A 26,976-nucleotide genomic window follows, 5' to 3' on the forward strand; every position below is an offset into this window, starting at 1 on the left:
TTTTCTTACAAATCCTGAACAGAGCAGGGTTTCTTTTTTTTTTTTTTTTTTTTCAAGAATTGCAATAAACCCTTAGTGCTATTGAAATAGCTACTGGGATTCTGCATTTTTCACTTATTTTTCTAAGGCCGAACTCCGCAATTGGCTAACGAAAGCATTTACTCAGCCACATGAGAAGCTTGTGGGAAAAATTAGATGAAATTTAGACTTTAAACTGAAATTGAAACTGGATGGATCTCCTTTGTTTTTGTTTTTTGTTTTTTAGTTTGTCAGCAACAGGCTTGCTGTTGGGAAACCTAAAAAAAAAAAAAAAAAAAATTGAAGGGTAGGTTGGCACAGGGGTGTTTCCCTACTGCTTCTTTTCAGTTTTCTTAAAGAACTTCTCTTCTTTTTTTCCTTCTTCTTCTTCCTACAAATGCATTTATGAAAGGGGGATGTTGAATTCGTCCGAGAGGAATCATGGCATCCCTGGAGCTGGCACTCTGTGTTTTGGTGTGGTGTTTCTAGAACAAAGTAGCCATTTTCATGCAGTGTTGCAATGCATGTGCCATCGAGGTCTAGACTAAAATTGTTTGAGTAACAAAGCACCAAGACATTGTATTTTTTTATCTTAGCACTGAGGACCAATTGCCCTGTCGGACCAAGCATAACGAAGCTTTTTATGTAACGAAGCTTTTCTCTCTCTCTCTCTGTCTTTTCCTGGCTTGTCTGTGCTACTTTCTCTCCTCCATTGTCGTGACAGCACAAGTGCCAGTCAAGTTGCTCTGTATTAAGAAAATAGTGTTTTTATTATGATTTGAATTGTTATAGTTTTTGTCTACCTCAGCACCTAATCTTAGCCTAATCTTAGAAGGTGCCCAATTATAATTTTTTATTTTTCTTTATTTTTTTGTTTGTTTTTTTTGTTCTATTATTGTTGTCGTTTGTTGTTTTGTTTTGTTTTTGTTTTTTTTTTAAATTTGCATTAGAGCTTTGCAAAGGTCCTTTGTCTTTTCCAGCGACAACGTGCTATTTTATTTTTTTTTTTTCTCGTGGCGGTATGTTTCCTGTTGAGCTGTGCCACCAATCTATAGCCACCGTCTGTTGATATAGAGGTTGTTCTTTTTTTTTTTTTTTTGGTTTTTGTTTCGTTTGTTTCTTTCCATGTAGAATCAGACACATCTCTTTGTAACATTTCAGTGTTCTCTGATGGAGTGTGAAAAAAAAATAAAAAGGAAAAATAAAAGATTTAATGCTGCAGGTTCTCTTCTCCATGTTGTCAATAAAGTCAATGTTGTGCCTTTGATAGTGAAAAAAATATGAAGAATATTTCTTCCTCTTTTTATTTTTACATCCTCCTAACGGTAGATTGTTTTTGCAGTGGATTTTTTTTTTTTTTTTTTGTAATTTTATTTATGAGTCTCATGATAAAAATCAAATCATGATGTATCCTTTCAATCTGCAGTAGGAAAAAAAAATAATAAAAATTGGACTTTATCTTGTTTGTCTTAGCCGTCTTTCGGGCCCACAGTGTATTCGATGAGTTTGAACGGATCAAAATAGGATCAAAAAATAATTTTGCTGCAGGACTCTTTATAGAATATTTTAAACCTATTGTCTAATAAGTGCAACATCAATTGCTGTTGGGAAACTAAATTTTAAACATAGCAAAATGCATTTTACATAAATGCTTGAATAAGCTCTTGAGACGTGGAGTTTGCATGTTCTTCCCTGCGTATTGTGCGTCGTTCGCTTTGCGACGGACTGGTGGTCTGGCCGGGGTGACGGACAGGTTTCAGACTGCCAGCCAGCTGAAATATCATAAATAACATAAACTGTTAGTATTGGATTGACAGTGTGGTAAACGGCTCTCTTTCGGCCCGGGGCGGCTGAGGCTCAGACGGCTGATCGGGTCGTCCTTCAGTCCCGCTGTTGATCCCCCGTCTCGGCCTGAGTTCCTGCCATGGTGGGCGAGCAAGAAGTCTGTGGGTTCTCATTTTCAGCTCTTATCAGGGCGTCGGGGAGAGGATTTAAGCTCTAACACATTAAAGGTAGAGCAACACAAAAACATTCTAATACATTTCCATCAGGAAAAATTTTTAAAAAAGTCACTAATGCAGCAGTTTTTAGCTCCAGTAACTCGCTTTCTCTCAACGTGTGAATGTTTCCTTGATACTGATCACTGCCAAACACCAAGACCCCACAACAGCCACAGCAGTGGAGGTTTTCCATCCCACCCTTCTGGCCGTCACAGTCTTCCTCAAAGTCTTTTCTTGCTCCCAACACATCAATTCTGAAGACTAAATTTCCACTTGCCGCTCGGTGTATCCCACCATCGACAGGTGACATGGTGAAGAGATAATCAGTGTTATTCACTCCAGCTGTCACGTTACGGCCGATCAAACTGTGTTAATAAAGCCTAAAAAACAACTAAAGTTGGATTGAAATGTTACTTTTCTGAGCTTAAAACTCCGTGATATCCCAAATATGATCAATGACAGTTGCATGAAGGCTTGTTTATCCTCCGATGTGTCATTTTATGAGTTAACTACATCACAAAAGATCTGTCTTCTCTGCTCGAGCATCATTTTTAATGCTTTGTGCAGCATTCTTAGTTATTAGGGTTCCTAAAACTGTTATTATGCTCTTGTAGCATGATCCATGCCTGCTGCCCAAACTCTTTTCACCATGGATGCTGTCCTGAAATGACGGCAGAATGAAGATCTGATCAAAAGGGAAACAGGAAATCAAAGGAACAAATGAATAAACACACAAATTCATCATAAAGTGAGTTCAAATATTTGACTTTCCTGAAACGAGCCACTGTGGATCAATAGTTCTAATGTATATTGCCTCCATAATGTGAAATCCATTAACCTCTCTCACATTTAAACCGGGCGGAAAGCCTTTCACAGCACTTATGCGAGCTCATTTTATGTAATCCAGTTTGCGTGCCCCTCTTTGCAGATTCTATTATATTGTGAGTGGTATGGTGTCTGCAGGGAAGAAAACACCCTCGTCAAAGCAATACCACCCACCTGTAGTCCTCTGAATTATCGCCGGAGCCGTTTCGAAGCGGCTGACTGGATGCCATCGCCCGTTCTCTCCACAATCTGCCGCACGTTTTCAGCGGCGAGGCGCTCGGAGCCGAGGCGCATTTGGCTGTCTGGCTTCGCGCTCACCAGCTGGATGCTCGCCATTTCTCAGTCATGATGTGCCGGCGGTAACTACCGCAGCACTTCAAGCCTGGCCGCCGCTCGTCGGCTCTGCCTCTCCTGTGCCGCGGAGGTCATAAACGCAATCATTAGATATGCAGGGCTCGTGTGCACGTGTAATGTCACACTCACTTGATTGCCATTAGAGTGGATGCAAGGCCACACACACACACACACACACACACCGAAGGCCGCTCAGTAAACGCTGACAGACTGACTTTAGCAGGTTGTTGCTCGTGTTCATCTCCTGTTTTGTGTTTGTGTTTCTCAGCAGTTTAACACTTCCTGTTGTGTGTATCTGGGCTCAGTCAAACTGAAAACTAAAAACTGAACTCGTCTTAACCAAGTCCAACTTCTCATATATCTATCTTTGATTCACACATTTGACGTGGAACCTGCTACGGCGAGGCTGCAGTTCCTGTTTGAATCTTCAAGGTTGACATATTTTACTTTTCACATGATGGAAAGAAGTGAATTGCTGCTATTGGTGACACTTTACTTGAAGCACCTGGTGTAACACATTAGAAGTAGTTTTAAACACTCATAAATGATCATAATGCTTTATAACCCACTACAGCACAGGGTTAGGGTTAGGGTTAGGGCCTGATGTTATAAAGCATCGTGATCATTTATGAGTATTTATAACTATAGTTATACAGTTCTATAATGTACTTATAATGTGTTGGGGTTCAAGGCTTCAAGTAAAGTGTTACCAAAAACAATTACAGAGCATCATTTTTTCAGAAAATTAATCATTTTTTGCAAGACACTGGTACTTTGCAGAGTTTTGAATGATACAACTTTATTTTATGTAAAGATTTTTATTTAAAATCTAAATTGTGAAATACTGCCTGATCGCTCGCTTTAAAGATAATAAAAGCATTTCCTTGTTTGTGCTGATTAGTGCTGCATCTCTCATGTGGAGACACGCTCTTGCATTTTTTTTAAAAATAATATTTTCATCCACAAGTCCTCCAGGAGTATGAACCGTTCAAAAAAAACAAAGAAGAAAAAAACACGGACTTAAGTGTAATGGATTTATTTTAGAAGTTTTACTGAGAACATTCACAATCCCCAGGAGGGGAGAGCTCTTTTGTTTTGTGATTTAATGATCTCTCTTGTAACACAATCCTTAGGACAAGCTTTAAAATTTAAACCTCGCCGCCGATGTTGCACTCACCACTGTGAGTCAGGATAAGAAAGAGAGAAAAAAAACTAAAACTAAAGGCGCTGCCCCTTCTTTAACTGTCCTTTAATTGCCACGAGCGACTGTTAAATGCACTAACGACGAGGTGTGTGACACCAGCGAGAGGACTGTGCTGCGCATGCTGTGGAGGAAACCAGATAATGTGGGACGACGCGCAGCAGCCTGGGCTTCTCCGGGCGCTAAATATTCACCGTCCTCTCTGTGTGGTCGCAGTCATTTCATCCCCAATAAAGCCAGACGGGGATCAGGCCTTGTCTGCGACCACCAAATAAATATCACATCAAATGTGTCCCAATATGTCCCAATAAAGCCCGTGTGTTTGCTCATTTCCTCTCGCTGCCACACATGATCTCGTCTCCACGTTGGAAGCTAATGAGGCGGCTCCCCACTTTCCCTGTTTACTTATGCAGAGCACTCCAAAGTATTACACCCCGAACAGCACTCGCAGCTCTGCGGTTATTTTTCATGGACTTTCTTTTTTCTTTTCTTTTCTCTTCTTTTTTTTTTTTTTTTTTTTTTTTGAGGTTTGAAGAGAAAACAAAAACAGGAAATGAGAGGGGGGGAAACTCATTGCGGATGGTTTTGTTGGACTTGCTGCTTTGGTGTGACTTTGATCTTATTTTTGGGGGGAATTAGGAAGGAAGGGCCGGGAGGGGGCGGCGGACGGTTTGTTAGGATTGTAATATGAACAGAGCGGGCCCTTTGTGCTGCCGCATGAGATTTCACCACTGATCTCTGACCCGCGAATGTCTCGACAGGGCCGCGACGCCGACGCGCTTTAATTTGGAGGCTTTGGAATTAGTTTAATTCATTCAGGCTGTGATGAACCCAGAGCGTCCAAGTTTTTACGGTGGCGGATGGGGAAAGTAAAAGTTAAACACTGAATATACAGCAGAGCAAGCAGAGACTCAGGATGTTGATGATTTTGCAGAAAATGAGTGAACATTAAGATACAGAATGATCATGAACAGGGTTAAGGCCTCCAGAAAACAAGGTAGATTAGAAGAAGTTATTTCTAAACCTCAAACATTGCAGCCAATGTTCTCTCAAGAAGAGGATTTAGGTGGTGTTAAAGGGGCTTGAACTTTAGTCAGGAGGAAGACGTCACATATTTAGGATTCTTGGTTGACTCCAGACGCCAGCGGCTCCAGAAACTCCTCCTGCAGGTCAGTCCGACAGGGAATCAGCGTCTCAACACACACCACGGAGTGTCACAAGGTTTATATTTAAGAGGAGGGATTTTCAAAGTGTGTGGCGAGGAGATGACCCCACACACACACACAAACACACACAAACACACACACGGAGCTTTGTTTTTTTCTATTACCAATCAGTAACTTTTGCTGAAATCTTTCACTTTGTAATGACTTTCGTTTAATATTTCATGATGATTTATTCTCAAAAAGATCAAATGAGTCCTGGAAAAAGCATCCCCCTGACCCCCTGATTTCTTTTTTCTTCTGAGGCTCTCTGGCGCCCCCTTCAGGAGACCCGCCCCTCACTTTGAAACCCACTGGTGAGAGGGAATAGAGGTCAAAGTACAGAAGGTGGCAGGACTGGTGAGCAGTGACAGACTAGTTTACAGGGATCATTTAATTTGCGTGTGTGTGTGTGTGTGTGTGTGTGTGTGTGTCTGCGTGCAGTTCAAAGCGTCATCGATCTCATTTACATTCTGCGTTCATCTTGCACAACAACCTACAGTATCGCGGCCCATCTGATTGATAAGTCCCATTAAGTGATTTAATTAACCTTTACTCTGCCCCCTGTCCAAGAGGCAGCTCGACAAACACACACGGCTCGCGAGGACCCGACACACCTGGCCAGATGTGACCTGCACCTGTTGCACTTTCACAAAGGGAAGAAGGGAGAAGTGAGGCACCTGGCTCCAAGTCTCTAACTTCATACTTTTGGAGGGAGGATGATGTGGTTGGACATGGTGCCATCCACTGGTCAGAGCGGGGAACTGCAGCTCAACGCAGTCAGTACTGAAAACTGTTTGTTGCATCCAGAAATCAAGAGTTTCTGTTCCACCTCCAGCTCACAGTGACCCGAAATCAGACGAAATAGTGTAGAAAATAGATATGAATGAATAAAATGGAATTTATCTCAAAGAATTCACAAGTTGACACTTTTTTTTTTTTAGCTTATTTTGGGTTTTTTTTTTATCCCATCCTGTCCCAGATTGATGCTTATTTATGCTTGCTGCTTCATATATAGTGGATTTCTTTCAGTGGCTGAGCTGTTACCGTTCCAGTTGACTGATGATGGACCTTTTGGTGGATAAATTCTGCTCCAAATTGGTCCTCTTTCCTCCTCCGTGACCTTTTCAAACCGTTGTTGAAGGAGACGCAGACGCTAAACCACAAGTGTTGCAGTCAAATGGAGGCAAAAAGCTATTTGTCTCAAAAGAAAGACAAAAAAAAATTAATAATAATACAAGAAGACAAATACAGCAACAGTTTTGAAACATTTTTACTTATCCAGTTTTATGTTATTACATCCACCACTACAATAAATGCTGAAAGGAAACTTCACACTGAACACAGCTTGACTGTTTCTTTGCTCATCTAATAATGAAGTAATTACTTTTAATGAGAAATGTATGGCACTCGTTGTTTTTCATTAAATAGCAAGATTATGAAGGTTAAAAATTGAGTATCTGTGACTTTTCTTATAATTAGTTATATGTGGATATTGTTGTTAAAGAGCTTCTCATTGAAGCAGGTTACACATCTGTACACACAAAGAAAAGAAGACGACACACACACGGTATGTAACACAAAGCAAAACACTTCATGTAATACAGGGAGTGTAGTATTAATTTACATTTTCTATTGATTTATGTACAGTTTTTTTTCTACATACGTAGAGATTTAATGTTTCAGCAAATCTTTAGAGTTAGAATATCCTTCATTTGATCTTCTAATACAGGTTTTCGTCTGATTGAACATCCTCAGCTTTATTCTTGCATTCATGACTACAGTCTGTCTTCTATATTTACTCTCAACCTTTGTCTAAAATCTACTTCCAGTCTTATTTTTTGTCTTCTCTTCTCATGATGAGATTTTCCGACCCCTCTGGGCTCCCTCACGTTGCCTTCAGACTTCTCTGACAGGAAACAAACTGGTGTTTTAGCCTTCTAATGTGCAAACGCAGCAACCCTGCACCACCGGAGCCCTGTGGGAACACCTGAATGCCTCCCTGAACATGCAGCCACTGACTCAGACGTTCAGAATTCTTCTGCTCGGGTTAGTTTGCATGCACGGCGGCGAAAAACTCAGGCCACCTGCCAGACCGACCACAGGGTTCCCAGAGTGATGCTGTAGGCCACCACGGCCACCAGGTAGACCCTGAACAGCAGCACGTCCAGCACGTAGCCCACCTGCAGCCACTCCTTGGCCACCTCCCGGCACCGGTCCCTCTTCTCCAGGAAGGAGCGGATGGCCGTCACCTCCTGCAGGATGCTGTCCATCACGGGCGGGGCGGCGTCCCTGGGCGGGGGCAGGTGCAGGCCCAGCAGCCCCCCCTCCCGGTCGTGCTGGCTGAGCCGGCGGCCCAGCTCGCAGGTGTGGTGGAGGCCGCACTGAGCTGCAGGGAGAGACCAGCATCACTGTGTGTATGGAGGATGGATGGACCGCTTCAGAGAACTTCCAAAGAATGAAGTACAAAGAAAAAGCCAAATAAATTCAACTATTACTCTGACAAAACAGGCCTCAGACTTTAAGATGGCATAAAAAAAATAGACCTGAAGTAGAATGGAAAAAAGTTTCAGAAGCAACAACAGCAACAAGAAAGGAAGCGGCTCAAATTCACAAAGACGAAATAAATGATGAAAACAAAAGATGTGAATTCGGTATAAATGATTGGAGTCGTTGCAAATCAGGCCTTGTGTGTAAAACTTTACAGAGAGCTGCAGGAAGAGCAGGTATGACACATTACTGTACTGATTCTCTTCTTTTCATTAATTCCTTTTAACTTATTTCATTTTATTTTTGGGATGCCACAACTGTTCTCTTAGCTAGTGTAATTTTGAAATGGGAATGTTTCTTAACATTATTATTGTTTTAATTCTCATGTTCAGAGATGAATAACATCTTTTCAAAATGTAAAAAAAACTGAATTGAATTATTTACTACATTTTTGATCAGTATTAGAAATGAATAATTTTGCCAATTACATATGGTGGACACAGAGCAGTTTAAAATCAGCTGAAAAATAACCATTTTAGTTTAATTTCTGTGAATATAGAATTAATTTGATTCAGTATAACATGATAGACTAAAGAAGGCAACACACAATAAGTTATTTAAAAAAAAAAGAGCCAGTGATTGCAATGTTTTGATCAAAGTGAATATTGTTCCTATTCTGTCCTGTTTAAGAGAGAGTAAACATATCAGCAGAATTATCACTATTATCACTGACAAGAGCTCAGAGAAAGTGAGGAACCCCACTTCTGGTGAAATGGTATTAACATCCAAACCACATTTAGTAGTTGGTTTTGTGAAAACACACTAAAGGCAATAAAAATCCAGTATTTTAAGGAAAAACAACTTTTCCTCACAATAATCTGAGGAGAAACACTTTGGGAAGGATTTCTAATTGTGTGTTATAAACGAATTTATGGTTGTTTCTAATGAATATAGCCATGTTTCATAATGAACTTATATTTTTTTTACTTCTAAAACTGCGAGTTTTCAAATTTTCCGTGTTATTCTGCTGCCAAATGTGATCGAATCAAATTTTTTTGGAGAATTTAATTTGCTTCACATTTATTCAAAGAGCAAAACAACACGGAAAGAAATCATAAAAGCATGGAAGGAAAAACAGAAAACACACACAAAGAGTAAAGATTACAATATACAGTATACTTAAAATATCAGATGTTTTATTTTGAAATCAGGACTTTACTTTGTAATCCTGAGGAAATGGTTGGTTTGGGTGACCGATGAGAATGTTTGCAGATGATACTTGTTTTGTGGAGGAGTGTGTCCTCGCCTCACCCGTCCCGTAGCTGCCGTCCTTGTAGCGCTCCAGGTCGGAGGCCTGGGAGGACAGCCGGGAGCACAGCCGGTGCTTCTTGTGGATGCAGAAGAGGACCGGGGCCCTCTCCAGGACCAGGTACTTGACCCAGGGGGGCACGGGGGGCTGCAGGTCCTGCTTGTGCACCAGACGGACGATCAGCACGGTCTCGGTGAGGCTGATGACCAGAAGAGCCATGCAGACCACGAAGTAGACGCCTGGGGGACAGAGAGACGCCCTGCGTTACTTCCCATCAAGATTTATAAAGATGTTTTGATTGCGTCTGGGACATTAATATAACAATTCCCCCTATTATTTATTTATTTATTTATTTATTTATTTATTTATTGCTCATTTCTGAAGATTCTTGCTCTTAAATGTCTCATAATGGTTTTATTCAAAGCTACAAATCAGTACCTGCACAGGTAAGCCCATAAACAATCCAAAAAACTAAACCAAAATGCTTAAAAATGTTGATTTCTGCACGTGGAACTTGTAAATCTAAAGTTTTCAAACACATAAAAAATAGTAGCTCTGATCATTGTGGTTTTAAAATAAATAAGTAGGAAATGTTTCTGTTAGTCTGGAATGCGTATGCATTGAAATACATTTTTATAAATAATAATAATGCTGAACAGGTTAAACTTTTGTGTATTAAACCTAAAATATATTAAAAAATATTCACTGTGTTTAATAAACTATAGGATAAAATGAATATTTTAGTTTTGAGTTGAAGTCTTTAGAGAGCCTCTGTGTCAGTGGAAGCATGGAAATGTTTTAGTGACAGAATCAGAACAGTCAGTTACTTTTATATAAATATATACACTTTACTTTTTCATGGCTTTTTTTTTTTTTTTGCTGCTCGGGTTGTTTCTGTGCTCTCTTGATCTCATAATTGACCCATAGTGGTGTTTTTTTGTTTGTTTTTTTAAGCCTCCCACATCAATTTAAAGCTGAGTCACACTGTTTAAACGCCCTAACTGCACAGAGCTGATCGTCTCAGACAGGCCCAGCCACCTATCAGCGGGGTTCCGATGGCGGTGGCGGGAAGCGTGTCCGACACGATGATGAGGAAGACGGAGTAGCCCAGCAGCAGGGTGATCTTAAAGGACACCCTCTCCCCGCTGTCCGGCGGCAGGTAGAAGCCCACGATGTCCATCACCATGAGGAAGACGCTGGGCAGCAGCAGGTTGACGGTGTAGAAGAGCGGCCGTCGCCGGATCACCACCTGGCCATTTAAATGAATGTATGTCTCTAAATGAGCGTAAATTCACATTTTCAAAGGAACAACCTGCCAAACACGAGCTCCCAGAACTCACGTGGAACTTCATCTCGGCGTAGTAGTCGCTGTAGTCCACGCTGAAGTTCTTGTAGTTGGAGAGGACGTGGAGCAGCTCCCACTCGCCCTGGTTCATGAACACACTCTTGTCCTCCCGCAGCTCCTCGGGACTCCGTATCAGGGTGATGTTGATGTCGTCAACTGCAAATCGAACGCAATATCGGGGTCGGCATGAAACAGCCATGGCAACAAGTCAGCCTCCAGCTGCAGCTCCGCTCTGCAGGCACACGTCTCAGCGGGGGGCCGGGGGGGGCTGATGGATGCAGCAGACACAACAGCGGCTCTCCAATCGCCGCCGCTTTAAAGGCAACATCGATTCCATTCAGCTTCTTAAATCTCTCCTGCACTTAGCATGCAGGTAATTGATAAGAACCTTCAGTGGCGTTTTCTTAAAAAACAGACACACCTACAGTGGATATATGAGAGAAAACACATTTCACTCTCTACACAGTGCTCCATTTAAAAGAAAAAGAAGGAAAACGTGCATTCGGGTTGGAATATTGTATCAAGGTGAATAAGAGTGGCCTTTGTGTTGTTTGCATGTTCTACCTGAGCACGTCTGCATTTCGTCCCGGTATGTAAACCACAATTTTATAGCTTGATTTAGAATTCTTTATTGCAGATCAGTGTGAATATCTGACAGTAACTGTGTTGTATTGTCAGTCCTTCCTGATATTGTGCAAAGGAGTGAAGCATTAGCCAACACCAACAACTGGATCACGAAGTGAATGCATTGAATTTTTGAGAAGTTAAAGGTAAGATAAGATAAATGCTGGAAATCTCCCGCGGTCGAACGTTTAATGGAGCGAGGGCGTCTTACTGGTGTGGAGCCAGCTCTGGAAGGTGAGGCTGCACTTTTGCACGTCGAAGGGGAAGTTGTAGATGTTGAGGGTGCAGGCCGTGACCACCTGGATGGGCTTGTAATTGCGCACCAGTCCATTATGTGTCACATAGACGTAAGGGATGTCCGGGGACTTGCCCACGTCCACGCTGCGGGTCAGAGAGACGGAACAGGGGACGGCGGTAACGATTGTGTCCAATCGGGAAGAAGAAAGGGGGGGGAAAAATCAGAGTGGAAGTGTTGGGGCTCACAACTCGTTGATGAGGATGTCGGGGACCCACACGTTGGCCGTGGGCAGAGACACTTGTTTGACTTCGTCAAAGTCTTCCGGGTCCCAAACCAGGAATTCATCTGTCCATGACTGGAATGAAAATACGTTTATCAAAGCACCCGCAGCTAAAATAAAACGTTTAATTATAAAATTTAATGTTTCTGAAGAGAAATAAATGCCCATCTAGTATTGAAATTAAAGCAAATTTAGTGATTTAATAAGGATATAGCCTCATTAAAAAGCAGATTCGGTATTAGTGCAATGATCAACCAATGAAATACTACAAAAACAGTATTGTTAAAGTAAATGAACACTGATGTGATTACAAATTATGAGGGAATTCATAGAAACTGAAAAGGTTCTGAACTAATCCAAACAAACAGAAAAGAAAAAAGATTGTTTTCTACAAAAACTCAACAAAATACATTTCTTACCTGTCTGTACCACACATACGTCGTCAAAACCTGGTTCTTCTCGTCCTTTTATTGGAAGTACAGAGATAAAATAACAAAAGATGTGATTATAGTTTCCATTTTAAGGTGCGTCAGGGAGAATTAGATTAGACAAAATGCTCCTGTTGTCCCAATGCAACAACAATAATAAAAGAAGATTTTAAGAAAACAGATACATACACAATATAAAATACTTAATACACCATGTCCATTAATGTACAATCAGTTCAAAAACATGTACACTCAGTAATGTAAGCTATAAATACGAGTATCCAATAATGAATCAAGATTGACAAATACATGATATGCAAGGTATCATACAATTATTGTATAACTATTATAAAACTAAGCTAATATCAGTTTTGTTGCCAGAAACCTATTAAATTGTCTCAATGTCTGACTGGATCATGTGTGTTGTGCCTCTAACAGTCATTTAATAAGAAATAAATGTCCATTTAGAGACATTTTTAAGCTACATTTCTTAAACAAATGGAGCAGATTTCATGAGTTTTACTATGAGGAGAGAAACTGGGCCCATGGCAATGTCTTTCATTCATTCATTTATACATTCATGACACGCCTGAAGCTCACCACGTTGAGGATGGAGTAAACCATGAGGTCGATGGCCACGATGGTGGACGTCCTCCAGTCCTTCACCGGCCTCACGCCTTTCTTATAGCCCGCGCTCAGAAACTCGGACAGGCGAACCAGCGTGGCGTTGGCAAACCTTCCAGCGCTGCTGCCCGACCTCCTCACTGGAACGAGATGGAAAAGTCACCAGTTTGTTAATGCTAGAATGTTTCAGAAACTTTTAATATTTATTGATGAGTTATTTAAGGATCATCTGTGTGTGAATAATGGCAGAGTAGTTGGTCATTTGTAAAAGGCTGTATATATAAAAAGCAGACATATTATGCTTTCAATAAAAAAAAGTGTGTGTGTTACTTAAAGGGGTTGGATCAGGATTGTGTTAAATGTTAAACTTGATTCATTTAATCAAAATGCTTTGTTGTGTATGTAAAATCTTGATTTCTACTGGGAAACAGTAGATTAAAAACAAAAACCCTTAAAGAAAATTTGACTGAAATACATTAATGACTAAAATTTGCTTTGGTCAGTTTTACTAAAAACGGAGCAAAACCCCTTCAATGTGAGCGAAATCATCAAAACTTTGCAAAGTCAAATCATTTAATAATTTGAATTCCACAAACAAGAACTTTGATTAAAAACATGAATGAGCCACAGTCTTTCAGTTAAAATGTTTTTTTTATGTAGAAGAGCAGTTGATAAAGCCCTTCTAGCTTCTTCTTTCTTTATATTTTGTCTTTTTTCTCATCATTATTTTCATCTTTTTCTTTCTTTCTTTCTTGAGTTATTCAGAAAAAAATCTTTCTTTATTGTTAAATTTTTGCTAAATGTTGAACTTACTGTATACTAACTTCATCAGTCAGATCACCTTCTAGAAGCATATTTTTAAGTGTTTTATCTTCCTGACTTGATTTTCTTCATTTGTTTCAAATTTTGCACACAAAACTAAAACATCCAAGTTTTCTAAAGTTCGTCCCTAAACAGCCGAAAAAAAAAACACTTTCCATCGTCCTTCCACAGAATCTGAACGCGAACAGACTGAAGTCAGCAGGCGAAGGGCAGTGGAGTGAGAATCGTACCTGTGCAGGCTCTGGACGCCCCGTCAATCAGGAGGAAGAGCAGCGCGGCCCAGACCGACGAGCGCCTCATGGTGCGTCTTCACCTGCGTCTCCCGTCACTCTGGAGGACGGCGCCGTCCTCCATGTCTGTCCTCCGTGTGCATCGCTTCGCTCACATCCGCTGTCCAAACCGTGTTAGTGCCACTCTGCTCATGAGGGGGTATCAGTGTCTGACACCACCCATCCTCCTCCTCCTCCTCCTCCTCCTCCTCCTCCTCACACATCAATACTGAGCCACCACACTAAAATATTCACAATCAAGAAAATATAACGTTGAGATCCACAGCGAATAAATAAAACTCAGCGTCACTCATACTAACTGAAGTGTTTAATTTAAAACCTGGTCAATAGGCCTTTATAGTCATCAACCTGTTTGTTTTACCAAAATGATTAATAGTTTTACCCTCCAGTTATTTCTTTGTATCATTGTTTGTTCTCAGAAATGAACATGAAGTGATCCTCCTGAGGAAAGACCCCCTGCTGCTGCGCTGTGTGACAGATTCTCAGCCTGAGCTGATGATAATGAGTCGTACGAAACGGTTTGGCCGTTTTCTCAAATGGAGTCACAACAAAAAAACTCATCAAACACTCCGACCAAACTGGCTCACGTGAAAACCGCCCCAGTCTTCTCAAAACACCTGTTAGCAGCAGCTCAGATTTGAGCCCAGATGAATGTCTTTGAGAGGTTTAGCAGCAGACACATCTGCACATCAGCTGTTCAGAGCAGACTGTGACAATCAGGTTCATCCATCCATCCATCCATCTTCCACCACTTATCCGGGACCGGGTCGCGGGGGCAGCAGTCTAAGCAAAGATGCTCAGACTTTCCTGTCCCCAGACACTTCCTCCAGCTCCTCTGGGAGGATCCCATGGTGTTCCCAGGCCAGCTGAGAGACATAGTCTCTCCACCATGTCCTAGGTCTTCCCCGGGGTCTCCTCCCGGTGGGACATGCCTGGAACACCTCCCCAGGGAGGCGTCCAGGAGGCATCTTGAACAGATGCCCGAGCCACCTCAGCTGGCTCCTCTCGATGTGGAGGAGTAGCAGCTCTACTCCGAACTCCTTCCTGGTGACTGACCTCCTCACCCTATCTCTAAGCCACCCTACGGAGGAAGATCTTGTCCTTTCGGTCATGACCCAAAGCTCATGGCCATAAGTGAGGGTGGGAACGTAGATTGTCCGGTATATCGAGAGCTTCGCCTTTCGGCTCAGCTCCCTCTTCACCACAACAGACCGATACGACTGCACCACTGCAGCCGCTGCACCGATCCGCCTGTCAATCTCACGCTCCATCCGTCCCTCACTCGTGAATAAGCCCCCAAGATACTTAACCCCAAGATACTTAAACTCCTCCACTTGGGCCAGAGTCTCTCCACCGACCTGGAAAGGTTCTAATCCTCATCCCTGTCGCTTCACTGTCTGTGAACCGCCCCAGTGAAAGCTGCAGGTCCGGGTTCGAAAAGCAGAGATGAAATCCTGTGGTTCCCGAACCGGACCCCCTCCAGCCCCTGGCTGCACCTAGAGATTCTATCCATAAAGATTATGAACAGAACTGGGGACAAAGGGCAGCCCTGCTGGAGTCCAACATGCACCGGGAACAGGTCAGACTTACTGCTGGCAATGCGGACCAGACTCTACTCCGGTCATACAGAGACCGGACAGCCCTTAACAAGGGGCCCTGGACTCCGTATTCCCGGAACACCCCCCACAAGACACCACGAAGGACGCAGTCGAACGTCTTGTCCAAGTCCACAAAACACATGTGGACTGGTTGGGCGAACTCCCACGAGCCCTCAAGCACCCTATGGAGGGTATAGAGCTGGTCCACTGTTCCACGGCCAGGATGAAAACCGCATTGTTCCTCCTGGGTCCGAGGTTTGACTATCGGTCAAATCCTCTTCTCCAGTACACTGGAATAGACTTTTGCAGGGAGACTGAGTAGTGCAATCCCCCAGATGATGTTGTGATGTAGTTGGAGCACATCCTCCGATCCCCCTTTTTAAACAGGGGGACCACCACCCCGGTCTGCCAATCCAGAGGCACCGTCCCCGACCGCCACACGATGTTGCAGAGACGTGTCAACCAAGACAGTCCCTGCACTTCCAGAGACTTAAGATACTCAGGGCGAATCTCGTCCAACCCCGGTGCCTTGCCACTGAGGAGCTTACCAACCACCTCAGCTTGGGTGATGGACGAGTCCACCTCTGAGACCTCAGCCTCTGTTTCCTCCACGGAAGACGTGGCAACGGGATTGAGGAGGTCCTCGAAGTATTCCTTCCACTGTCCAACAATATCCCCAGTTGAGGTCAGCAACTCCCCACCTCCACTGTAAACAGTGTTGGTGGAGACCTGCTTTCCCCTCCTGAGACACCGGACGGTTTGCCAAAATTTCTTCGAGGCTGACTGGTAGTCCTCCTCCATGGCCTCCCCGAACTCCTCCCAGATCCGAGTTTTTGCCTCCACAACTGCTCGGGCTGCAGTTTGTTTGGCCTGCCAGTACCTGTCAACTGCTTCAGGAGTCCCACGAGCCAACAAGGCTCGATAGGACTCCTTCTTCAGCTTGACGGCAGCCCTTATTTCCAGAGCCCACCACTGGGTTTGGGGGTTGCTGCCGGCAGCTGCTTCGACAATGGAGGTGGAGAACATGGTCCACTCGGACTCAATGCCCCCAGCTTCCCTCGGTATATGAGAGAAGCTCTCCCGGAGGTGGGAGTTGAAAACTCTGCTGACAGAGGGTTCCACCAGACGTTCCCAGCAGACCCTCACAACACGTTTGGGTCTGCCAAGTCTGTCCGGTTTCCTCCTCCACCAGTGAATCCAACTGACCACCAGGTGGTGATCGGTCGACAGCTCTGCTCCTCTCTTCACCTGAGCTTCCAAAACACGCAGCCAGAGGTCAGATGACTCGACAACAAAGTCGATCATCGACCTCCGACCTAGGGTGTCCTGGTGCCAAGTGCACTTATGGACACCTCTGTGCTTGAACATGGTGTTTGTTATGGACAAACTGTGACTAGCACAGAAGTCCAATAACAGAACACCACTCGGGTTCAGACAATCAGGCCTTTGTGGTCAGATCGCTATGAAGAACCACTACTAAGGAAAAGCGACAATCCGAAGACATTTGTTTTAGTTTTAGTTTTTTGTTCCAATAAAACCAGTGGATGGACATCAGGCCAGTGGAAGGACTAGTGGGGCTCTGCTTACAACACTGTTGAGGGTTTTATTCAAAAATGAAGACATACTGAGCCATTATGCCTACCACTGCATCCTGCAGCAACATGCCTTTCATTTGGTTTGCATTTAAAAACAAACATTTATTTTCCCCCAAGAACACCTCCAGGACACACCTCTAGTATATTTCATATTTTATAAAATCGTTGTGTAAAACTCTACCAGTCTCTCTCATACTTGGTAATTACAAGCTTTAAAAACATTTTTTCTAAAGTTTGCCCACACAATAGTAAATTTCACTATCCCATAATTTTATGCATTGTTTGCTGCATTGAAGACAAATAGAAATCAGCATAAAACTAGATTGTTTTAAGTTCATCTTAATCTTTCAGCAAACGATTCAAACAGTGACCGATCATGGAAACTTCATGTAAATATTCCTGAAAATTAAAAAAAACAACTAAATCAAGAATTCTCTTAATCACATGCACAGTGAGAATGTCATTTCCATTCATCCTCAAAAGATCATTCATTTGGAAGCATCCAGGATTTTAGTGCCTTGGAACAGTGGTTCTTTTCTGTTTCCCAGTCCAGTGATTAAGTTTACTTCTACAAATCTAAAATGCAGTAGGAGCCTCTTTAAATGTTTCTCTTTGGTTGTGTGTGATGTTGAACGTCGTCAGCTGTCTGCTGTCCACATTTCAGAAACGGTAAAAGACACAGACGCTGAAGTCTTTGAGGGCCTGCCGCCGTCTGTGACCGTGTTTATTTGTCAGACTCCGATTCACGGTTGGCTAAGCTCACTCCCGCCATGTAACGTCTCTTTGAAATAATCACATCCCTCCCGTCACGATCCTTTCATTTTCCAAACTGCAGATTCAATCATTTCCGAATGACATTTATATCCCAGGCGAAGTGACTCCTCCAAGCTGGGAGTGGATTTAAAGCCGGTTTCTGCGGTCGTGAAGCACTTATCTGCCGCTGTGTTGCGTAACATCGCGTAACCAGATCTACTGGAAGAGGAGGCTGCGAATCAGCATCCAAATTGCATTAATATGGATTGTTCCAGCGGCGGCTTCTCTGTGATGCACTTTTGATATTCTTATCACGAACATTAGGAAGCCGGCGGGGGAATAGGGACACAGCAGCTGATCTCTGAGTGGCTTTTACTGATCTATTTTGTGGCACGAGGATGGAGATTAAAGTATGAATACAATATCATAACATCACACTGGCACCGAGGATTTTCTCCAGAGAGCCGCGTTATTCCACAGTATCTCCGAGTAAATCTTCACTGTCGGGAAACATAATAACTGACTGCATACAATAACGTCTCTGTCAAAGTGGAGATGCTGCTGCAGTGCGGCGTCGCGCGCCGACAGAATGTTTAAAGGACGGCCGCAGCGTTGAGAATTGCTCCTGTTGGTTGTCTAAGCTATAAAAAAACCTGGAGTAAAACACTAGTTAAAAAAAGTCACTGTCATTTTACGAACATAGAAAAAATAACAGTGATTAAAACTCCCAACATTTCGAGCTTGGAAATGAGTGAATGTGTTGAATTTTAATTGTTTATTTGAGTTTTAACTTTGAAGTGAAGCAAGAAAAAACAGAATAGAAACATTCATGTTTGGATTGTTTATAAGTGGGAACACAGTAGATACAATATTTTATCAACAGTTTTAAAGTACTTTTCTGACTTCATTCGTTTTCAACGAACTAAGTTGCATTAAACGGGCGGCCAGTCGAGCTGACTGGCTGCTCAGGCGAAGCTCCAGCTGGCCCACAGCAGCAGCAGCGTGCCGGCGTACAGCACCAGGACCAGCAGGTACAGGCGGAACAGGAGGCGGTCGAGCCGGCGGCAGAGCTCCAGCCAGCCGGCCTGCGTGGAGGACTCGCCGTCCTCCTGGGACAGCGCCGCTCGCAGGGAGACCAGCTCCCGGAGGAGCCACTCCAGTCCGGAGGGAGCCTCCTGGATCTCGTTCAGCGACAGTAGATCCTCCTCCAGTGAGTTCTCAAGCTCATACTCTGTGGAAAGATTTTTAAAACGCTTATTGAGTCGGTCCCGGGTCAGAGGACCGTCCGTAAATCTACAGTCATGCGCATTCTTTGGCCGCCACATCACTGCTTTCTAAACCTCAACAAAGCCAATCTGGCACCTCGTTGCCGTTTGTTCCGGCCTTCCCCTGCTCCAGAGTTTACCTGCGTCTTGGTGGACGTGATCGAGGGTTTTGCTGGAGGTCAGGGCGCTCCCGGCCAAGCCGCGGCCGGCCGAGCCGTACTTGTCCAGCAGGCAGGCGGACACCGACATCTGCCGGACCTCCTTCTCGCTGTGGTGGAGCAGCTTCACCACCAGGATGGATTTGGCCAGGCTGAGCATCAGCAGGGCCATGCACACCACGAAGAACACGCCTGCATGGAGACGGCAGAGACAGGGTTTCGTTTTTAGTAATCGCTCACATCATGGCTGCTCACCGACAATTCTGTTTAGTTTTAGTTGCAGAGCTGCTGTCTCGCTCTGCTCAGTTCTTCTGCACTGTGCCAATCAGACATTAAAATAACCAAATTATATCTAATAATCCAAAAAAAGACTCATTTCTGTTTATTTTCCACTTGAAACTCCTCCAGCCTCACTGTCAGAAACCCGCTCTTTCTTGGGGTTTAACCTTTGTGTGACCTCTGCGGTTGTTAACAAGGACGATGGCTGGCATGAATACATTTTTGTTGTGTTTGTCTTTGCCTGTCAGGTTTCCCAAGAAAGTGATCCTGGCGGCACGACTTCAGGCACGCCGGCGGGCTCGGGCGCGCCGCTAATAAATCCGTGTCACGCGCTGTCGGGAGGTGGAATTACTGTGCTGAGAGACAAACTTCACACTTTAATTAAGATGCTTCAGAGATCCGTATTTATATTCTTGTGTTTGTTGTTTGTATCCGTGTGAAATGTGTTTCAGTGATTGGATCCTTCTATTGTCAGCTCAGATTGTACTGGAAATGCATGCTGCTGTGCACAAAGTCTTGTTATTGATCAGAGATGGTGCTTTTTTTCTGAAGTGTTGTTTCGGAGACGGGTTAGAGGGTAAAACTTGTCACCGATGAGCGGAGTCCTGACGGCGGTGACGGGCAGCTCGTCCGTCAGGTTGACCCTGAACACCGTGTATCCCAGCAGGATGCTGATCTTGAAGGCGATGCGCGTGCCGCTGTTCAGAGGCAGAGAGAAGCTGATCACGTCCACCAGCATGAGGAAGACGCTGGGGATGAGGAGGCCCACCACGTACAGCAGGGGGCGCCGGCGGATCAACACCTAGGGGAAAGATAAAGACCCATGAATCAAATGAAGGAGCCAGAATGAGATGCATTCTGAGTTGAATTATGAAACTTTGTATTCCATCTTCCTCAAACTCAGTTACAGCAGCTTCCTCGGCTGGTTTTCTCCTCGCCACCAGGCGTCAGCGAGTCCTGCCGCTGTGCTGCAATGCATGACTGATGGACCTGCTGCACTGAAACATGCCTTTAAAGTCTGGAGAGGTTTAATTAAATTCTGCAAACAGTTGTGTTGCAGGGAGCAGATTGCGCGTGGCAAATGTCATGAAGGGGCCCAAGCTAAATTACCTGTGACAGTGACTGTTAGAGGTCAGTAAAAACATCAGTATTAATTAACAATATCTCACTGTCAAGGGAAGTCCAGTGGAAATGTGCAAGGAAGGACTGAACATGACGTGAATGATTAAAATGGATGTTTTTTTTCCCCCTTTCTTTCTTCTTTGAAGAGATCGATTTTCATATTGACTTTAATGATGCAAAACTAACGCAGTGTGTTGTTTTTAAACCGCTGAGATGCGTGCTGACATTATGAGTCGTCAACATTTGAACTAAGAAGGATTTCTTGACTGAAAAGTGAAACAGCCGGACATTCAGCGTCACGTCTCAGGTTGGACGCAAAGGAAAGTAAACAGGCAACTGAAAGTTTTCAATCCACAAATCATCAAAACTAAAGCAGCTGCTGTCAAATGAAACTAATTCAAGTAACAATTTAGACATTTAGCAAGAAAAGAAAGCTGAACCATCACAGCAAGTAGTCTCATGCATTGCAATTTTTTTACTACTCTGGCTTATAATTTGTTGTGTTTACCAGTTTATTGACATGTTTTGTTTCCTGGTGTCCTCGTGTTTCATGAAAACCAGCCCTGCGTGGTGCTCAGAGATTGTTTTATCTGTTGTTGGAGAAATGCTTTGATTCCAGTGAAATTTCCCAAATACACCCCGCGATGAATGGTTTTGTTGATTTCTCTATGGCGTCGTGCTTGATGCAGAGCCTGTTTTGCAGTTACTGGACTGTGGAGGATCAATTTTGAAAATGTGGGCTTATTGTCAGGACATTCTCACGTTTTTTAACAATCTTTCAGTTTAAACTAAAGAAGATCCTCCTCACACACTTCGAAAACCTCTGGTCAGGATGATAGACAGTGCACTTATTTATTTGGACTTCATTGTTTGAGGGGGAAAAAAATGCACAAATGACATTAATGCCAGCTAAAATCCTTTTTTTCTTTTTTTTTTTTAAATGACATATTTACTCTTTGCTGCAAAATTGCCACAGTGTAACAATATCCCAGTGAGCCGTGAAATGCTCCATTACCCGAAAAAGCCTGGGCTCTTTGAGCTGAATAAATAGCAGCCCTCCCTGCTCTCCACCTGCAATGGGCTGTGGGGCCATTTTGCTCACCACTAACAAGAAGTCCATTGATCAGGCAGCCACTGAGACAGTCTCATTATGGTCGCTCGCCCTCCCCTGTCTATCAGCTCCCCTCTCTTTTCTGTCTCTTTGCTTGCCAGGAACAGCCTCAGCCTCATCATTTGGCATTAGCTCCCCGGCTCGATCCGTGAAGGTCGCAGCCGATTGCTTTACACTTTACAATTGCGCCGCGCGGCTCCGGGAGGCGGCGGGGAACCCGCAGAGGGCCACGGTTTAAAGCCCGCCATCGACAGGCAGCGGTAGTCGTCTGGGGGGGAGGCTGCTGCCTGCTCTTTTGTTACAGAGCTGTTACACCTTCGCAATATTAACATGTTGGTAGCCATTAATATTCAGAGTAGATTAGAAAACATCCAAGTGTAATGTTCCGTGATAAATCTGACGTGCATTGAACTGGATGTGGGCGTAGTCGCTGTCGTCCTGACGGATCCTCCAGTAGCGTGTCGGAACGGACAGCAGCTCCCATTCCCCGTCATCCATGAACTCCCCCTTATCATTAGCGACGGCCTCAGCACTCCTCCACAGGGCCAGGTCAATCTCTCTCACTGCACAAGATAAAGAAAGCAATCCAGACAGAAAAACAATGAAGGCAGGCAGTAAATATCAGGTTTCTCACCACGGCTTTTTTTCTTTTGTGTCCCTGAAAGAGACATTTAGTTGGTTTGTGTTCATTTCAATCAACTTGTCATTTGGATATACAAGCAAGGTTAACCAGCTTTTCTGTACCTTCTATATTCCACTCAACTCAGCCTCTACATTGGAGTGTTATGCAAAGCGTGTGCACTCCCAGCTCAAGGATGATTTACCAGCCTTTTCTGTTTTTTTTTTTTTTCTTAACTAAATCTCACAGTCTGTATTCATTCGTGACTTCCAGTATTTAACTCAGACTCACTTTAAATGGATTCAGTCTGCATTGAACCAGTGACGCGTTAGATTTAAGCCTCCATTCTTTCATCTCAGGGTCTGGATTTCTCTGCAGGGTTTGCATATTCTCCCTGTGTGTGTGTGAGGGTCTTCTCTCGGTACTCTCACCTTCTCATGCATCGGGTTAAGTCTTCACCTTGAATCACATACGTAATTCCCAACTGCTGTCCTTCAGTTTAATGTGTCATTTTCGCCCAAACATGTCTCTAATGTCTTTCTCATGCTTGATCCTGCAATACTGTGATTAAAAGTATTTCAGATTGCATCTGCTTTTTTAAACCAAAGAATCAAACCAGGTGATCGGAGTAAAAGCTCCCTTTGTCAGGCTTTTTCATGTATTTTACTTGTGAGTTCTTAAATTAGATTAATGCATCACTTGTCTCACAATAGGAGCATTATTATGTTATGAGTGGCACATGTAATGAAAATGCTGTAGTAGGTTTTATATTATTCATTCATGATTTGCTTCAGTCTTTTGCAGGCCGAGCTGTGAGCGGCCGTCCAGGAGAGGCGAGACAGAAGTGACCTGAGTGCAGCCAGCTGCGGAAGGTGAGGCTGCAGTTCTGCCGGTCGAATGGGAACGCGTACAGCTCCAGACTGCAGGCCAGCACCGCCTGTATGGGCCGGTAGTTCTTCACTGAGCCGGAGGAGTTGACATAGACGTATGGGATTGGAGGAGACTTCCCCTCTTCCACGCTGGGAAAAGACACAGCGGAACGGGAAGGTGAGGAGACAGGTGGACCGCACGGCTAAATGACTCACCAGGGAGACCTTTAAATCACGATTAGCCTCCTTCAGCCAATGATGCTGGAGTGGCTGGAGCGCAGTCTCAACCAGACTTTGGAATTGGTGACAGAACATCTCACCGCCTTAAACTAAAACACTTTAAATGGAGCTGTTGGGTCACTACATTCAACAACGCATTATTTCTCAGGGACTCCACCTCCTGCATGGGTGAATAGGACAGGCATCGAGATCTGGACTCAAAAAACTGTTACAAATCAATCAGGCAAACAAATAATCCCTTTCTTAGAAATTCAATTAGAGCGTGACATTTAGCTCTCCAGCGTGTCGGAGAGCTGAGTGTTTTGATTGTGGTAATTATGGCCTCTTGGGTTTGGGTTTTTTTTAAAAGGAAAAACATGAAACAATTTAATATTGAGTATACTTGGTTTTGTACTTTGATTATGAGCTAAAATTTAAATAAAAAATATTTTGATTCATGGTTAAATATAAGATGAAAGTCTGACTCTCTTAAGGTGTTTCAGTGTTGAGGCTGCATGTTCTTTCTTTAACTGGGTGAGTTTACTTTGTTTACTTTAGTCTTCCTCCCACAAACAAAGCATCTTATCTTATCTTATCTTATCTTATCTTACAGGCTTTCATATGTACAATACTGCAGCTGCTCTGTGGAACCTGACTCACAACAGGATGAATTGTTTTGGTTTTTTCTTACAATTCCGTGACGATGACGTCGGGTATCCAGATGGCATCAGATGACAGTGAGATCTCATTGATCCCATCAAACTCCTCAGGATCCCAAACCAGGAACTCATCTCTCCAGACCTGAAACGAGGAGAGACAAATGATCCATGAACAGAAGTAAATATTAACAATGAGAAAGAAGTGTTCACTAAAGTAGAAAATTAGCTGCCTGTGATGTAATCTGAACTGGGATCCTTTATAATTATTAAAAGGACAGAAAGTCTTCGTTCTCGTAACAGTGAAAAGGGAATACAAGAAGACTCTGAGACGTGACCTACCTGTCGGTACCAAATACTGGTGGTGATGCTCTGCGTCTTTCCATCCTGATAAAAACAAAACATGGGACAGAATTTTCACTTATAAAATACAACTGCTTGGAAAATAGCTGTAAAGTTAACATTTTTTGCCAACAGACTGGAAATTTTATGGATGTATTGACTAATTCATTTTTGAAAAAAGACTTCATATGATTTTAAAATGCTATATCGACCAAGACATTCAGTCTTGAACCTTTTCTTCCTCCAAACAGCGAAGTGAGACCGGACTCACCACATCGAGCACAGACTGCAGGAGCAGGTCTATGTAGACGGTGGTGGGACTGGTCCAGTTGTGGACCGGGCGGACGCCACAGTCGTACCTCCTCAGCAGGGTCCTGGTCAGCTGGTTCAGAGCCGATCGCTTCGGTTTCTCTGGGACGCAGTCAGCGAGGTGGGCTGAAAGTTCTGACTCGGTTACAATCCGGGAAAAACTGGAGCCCAGAAGCTGCTGGAGGTTTTATCAATCTGGATAAAATACCATTCTGTTCCTGAAGATTGATTGATTGTTATCCTACAGTAATCCTAATATTCTATTTTCAGTTTTTTAATTACAAAGAAACATCTTTCACCTCACAGTGATGCAAAGACAATGTAAATGTCAATTATACACACACTTTAAATGAATTACTGTAATCTTGTACATGTACAAAAAAAGATTTTTTTTCATTCTGGTTTTATTTTAGTGGCTCCATAAAAAAAGAAACCTGCTTTGTCTGATCTAAATCCTGCTCTGGACATGTTGGGAATTAGAAATATTACCGAGAATAAATTAAATGTGGGGGTGGAGTCATGTCATCAATAGGTCAAGATACACTCTTATTATGCATGATATGCATTTCATGTTAATTACCTGAAAGATGCGTCTTATATTCATTTGCATGTCTGCATGTATTAGTGGTAAATGCAATGATTTATGTTAAAAATGATATTTTCAAATTTGATATTTTTCTCTTAAGTCACTGTCAGAGTGCAACAGACTGAGATCTGCATTTTTAGATTAATACAAGTAATATAGTATAACATTAAGCAATAACCACCATTATTTTATCAATATTTTACACATGCTTTGACATAAGTGTTAATCTTTAGCAGCATTCTCCTGATTCTGATGGTCATTTAACTATAGTAAACAGAACAAAGTGAAAACTCTACAAATAAATAGCATTAGTAAGTCCTGTCTGACATAAATATTTTCAGGTAATATTTACCTCTCAAGTAAATAGTTGCACTCAGTCAAAGAAAATGTTCCAGTTTATTTTCTCTGAGCCAAAAAAAGAGGACTCATACCTGACAACAGCAGCATCAGCCAGACGAGAGCCATCAGGATAAAAATGTGCTTTCAGGATTACAGGTGCTATCCAGGTGTCACATGCAAACAACGAAAATATCCACAATTAGCTTCAGCGGTGGCCGTGCAGAGAGTGGGAGAGGAGCAGTGAGCAGGGGAGAGCAGACATTTTGGTTGCACTGCTATTGATTTTCCACTATCTGAGTAAGGTGATACATATGATAGTGAAACACGCCGGAGAGAAAACTCCCTGAAGGTTTAGTGCCAGTTTACTGCTCCAGAAGATGAGCATTTAGTTGTTGTAAAGGTGTTTTAACTCAGCTGGAAAACACCTAATGGCCTTGAAGAATAAAAATGCCATGATGTCTGCACACCTGAGAGGAAAATAAAGTCCTAAAATTGCATCACGGTTCCTCGCAGATTGATGACTTTTAAAAATAACTAATGGAGAGACAGCGCCTTTACAAATCTGTGACACCTGAATAAATCCACCAAGAAATGGACTTTATTTTCTGGCACAGTGTCATATCTCCCCCTGTGGTTAAGGATGTTTTTTGCAGTGCCAAACACTAGCTATGGATGGTTTGATCACAGATATTTTATTCCCTCTGACAGGCTTGTTTATTCTGTGTGAGTTTTCTTGCACACATCCAGTCTCATGTTATTCCAGTAAAGTAAGCTGTTTTGAATTAAAAAAAATCACTGATGTTTTATGTTTCCTTCTTTATTTATTTTAAAAAGATAATTTTGTAACTATTTATTGGTTTTCATTCTTTTCACACATATGATTTATTTATTTATTTATTTATTTATTTATTTATTTATTTATTTATTTATTTATTTATTTATTTTATAAGAGTTCAAAGGAAAAGAAAAAACAGAACGTGCTCAAGAATCTATCTCAGACGCCGGAAATATCGCATTACTTCAAAGTGTGATTCACGTCGTGAGCACGCGCACGTATGGAGTTCACGGGCGCGCGTCTGGGTTTCAGCGGACGAGCGCGCGCAGCT

At 42.9% G+C, this 26,976-nt stretch overlaps 2 protein-coding genes across 2 annotated transcripts; both read right to left on the reverse strand.

Annotated features, from left to right (window-relative positions):
* Window positions 1–7,173: 7,173 nt before the first annotated feature.
* Window positions 7,174–14,119, reverse strand: htr3a (5-hydroxytryptamine (serotonin) receptor 3A). Its single transcript, XM_030101020.1, has 9 exons — window positions 13,991–14,119; window positions 12,915–13,078; window positions 12,306–12,350; window positions 11,852–11,961; window positions 11,580–11,749; window positions 10,740–10,900; window positions 10,438–10,648; window positions 9,402–9,638; window positions 7,174–7,989 (listed from the first exon to the last, which is right to left on the reverse strand). The coding sequence occupies exons 1-9, from the start codon at window positions 14,058–14,060 to the stop codon at window positions 7,679–7,681; spliced, it is 1,479 nt and encodes a 492-aa protein (XP_029956880.1). The 5' UTR covers window positions 14,061–14,119; the 3' UTR covers window positions 7,174–7,678.
* Window positions 14,120–18,961: 4,842 nt separating this feature from the next.
* Window positions 18,962–25,996, reverse strand: htr3b (5-hydroxytryptamine (serotonin) receptor 3B). The gene is made up of 9 exons (XM_030101394.1): window positions 25,963–25,996; window positions 24,908–25,071; window positions 24,637–24,681; window positions 24,330–24,439; window positions 23,400–23,569; window positions 22,337–22,494; window positions 20,290–20,500; window positions 19,402–19,611; window positions 18,962–19,227 (listed from the first exon to the last, which is right to left on the reverse strand). The coding sequence occupies exons 1-9, from the start codon at window positions 25,994–25,996 to the stop codon at window positions 18,962–18,964; spliced, it is 1,368 nt and encodes a 455-aa protein (XP_029957254.1).
* Between the last annotated feature and the right edge of the window lie 980 nt (window positions 25,997–26,976).

Source organism: Salarias fasciatus, chromosome 10 (assembly GCF_902148845.1).
Source record: "Salarias fasciatus chromosome 10, fSalaFa1.1, whole genome shotgun sequence".
Classification (NCBI taxonomy): domain Eukaryota; kingdom Metazoa; phylum Chordata; class Actinopteri; order Blenniiformes; family Blenniidae; genus Salarias; species Salarias fasciatus.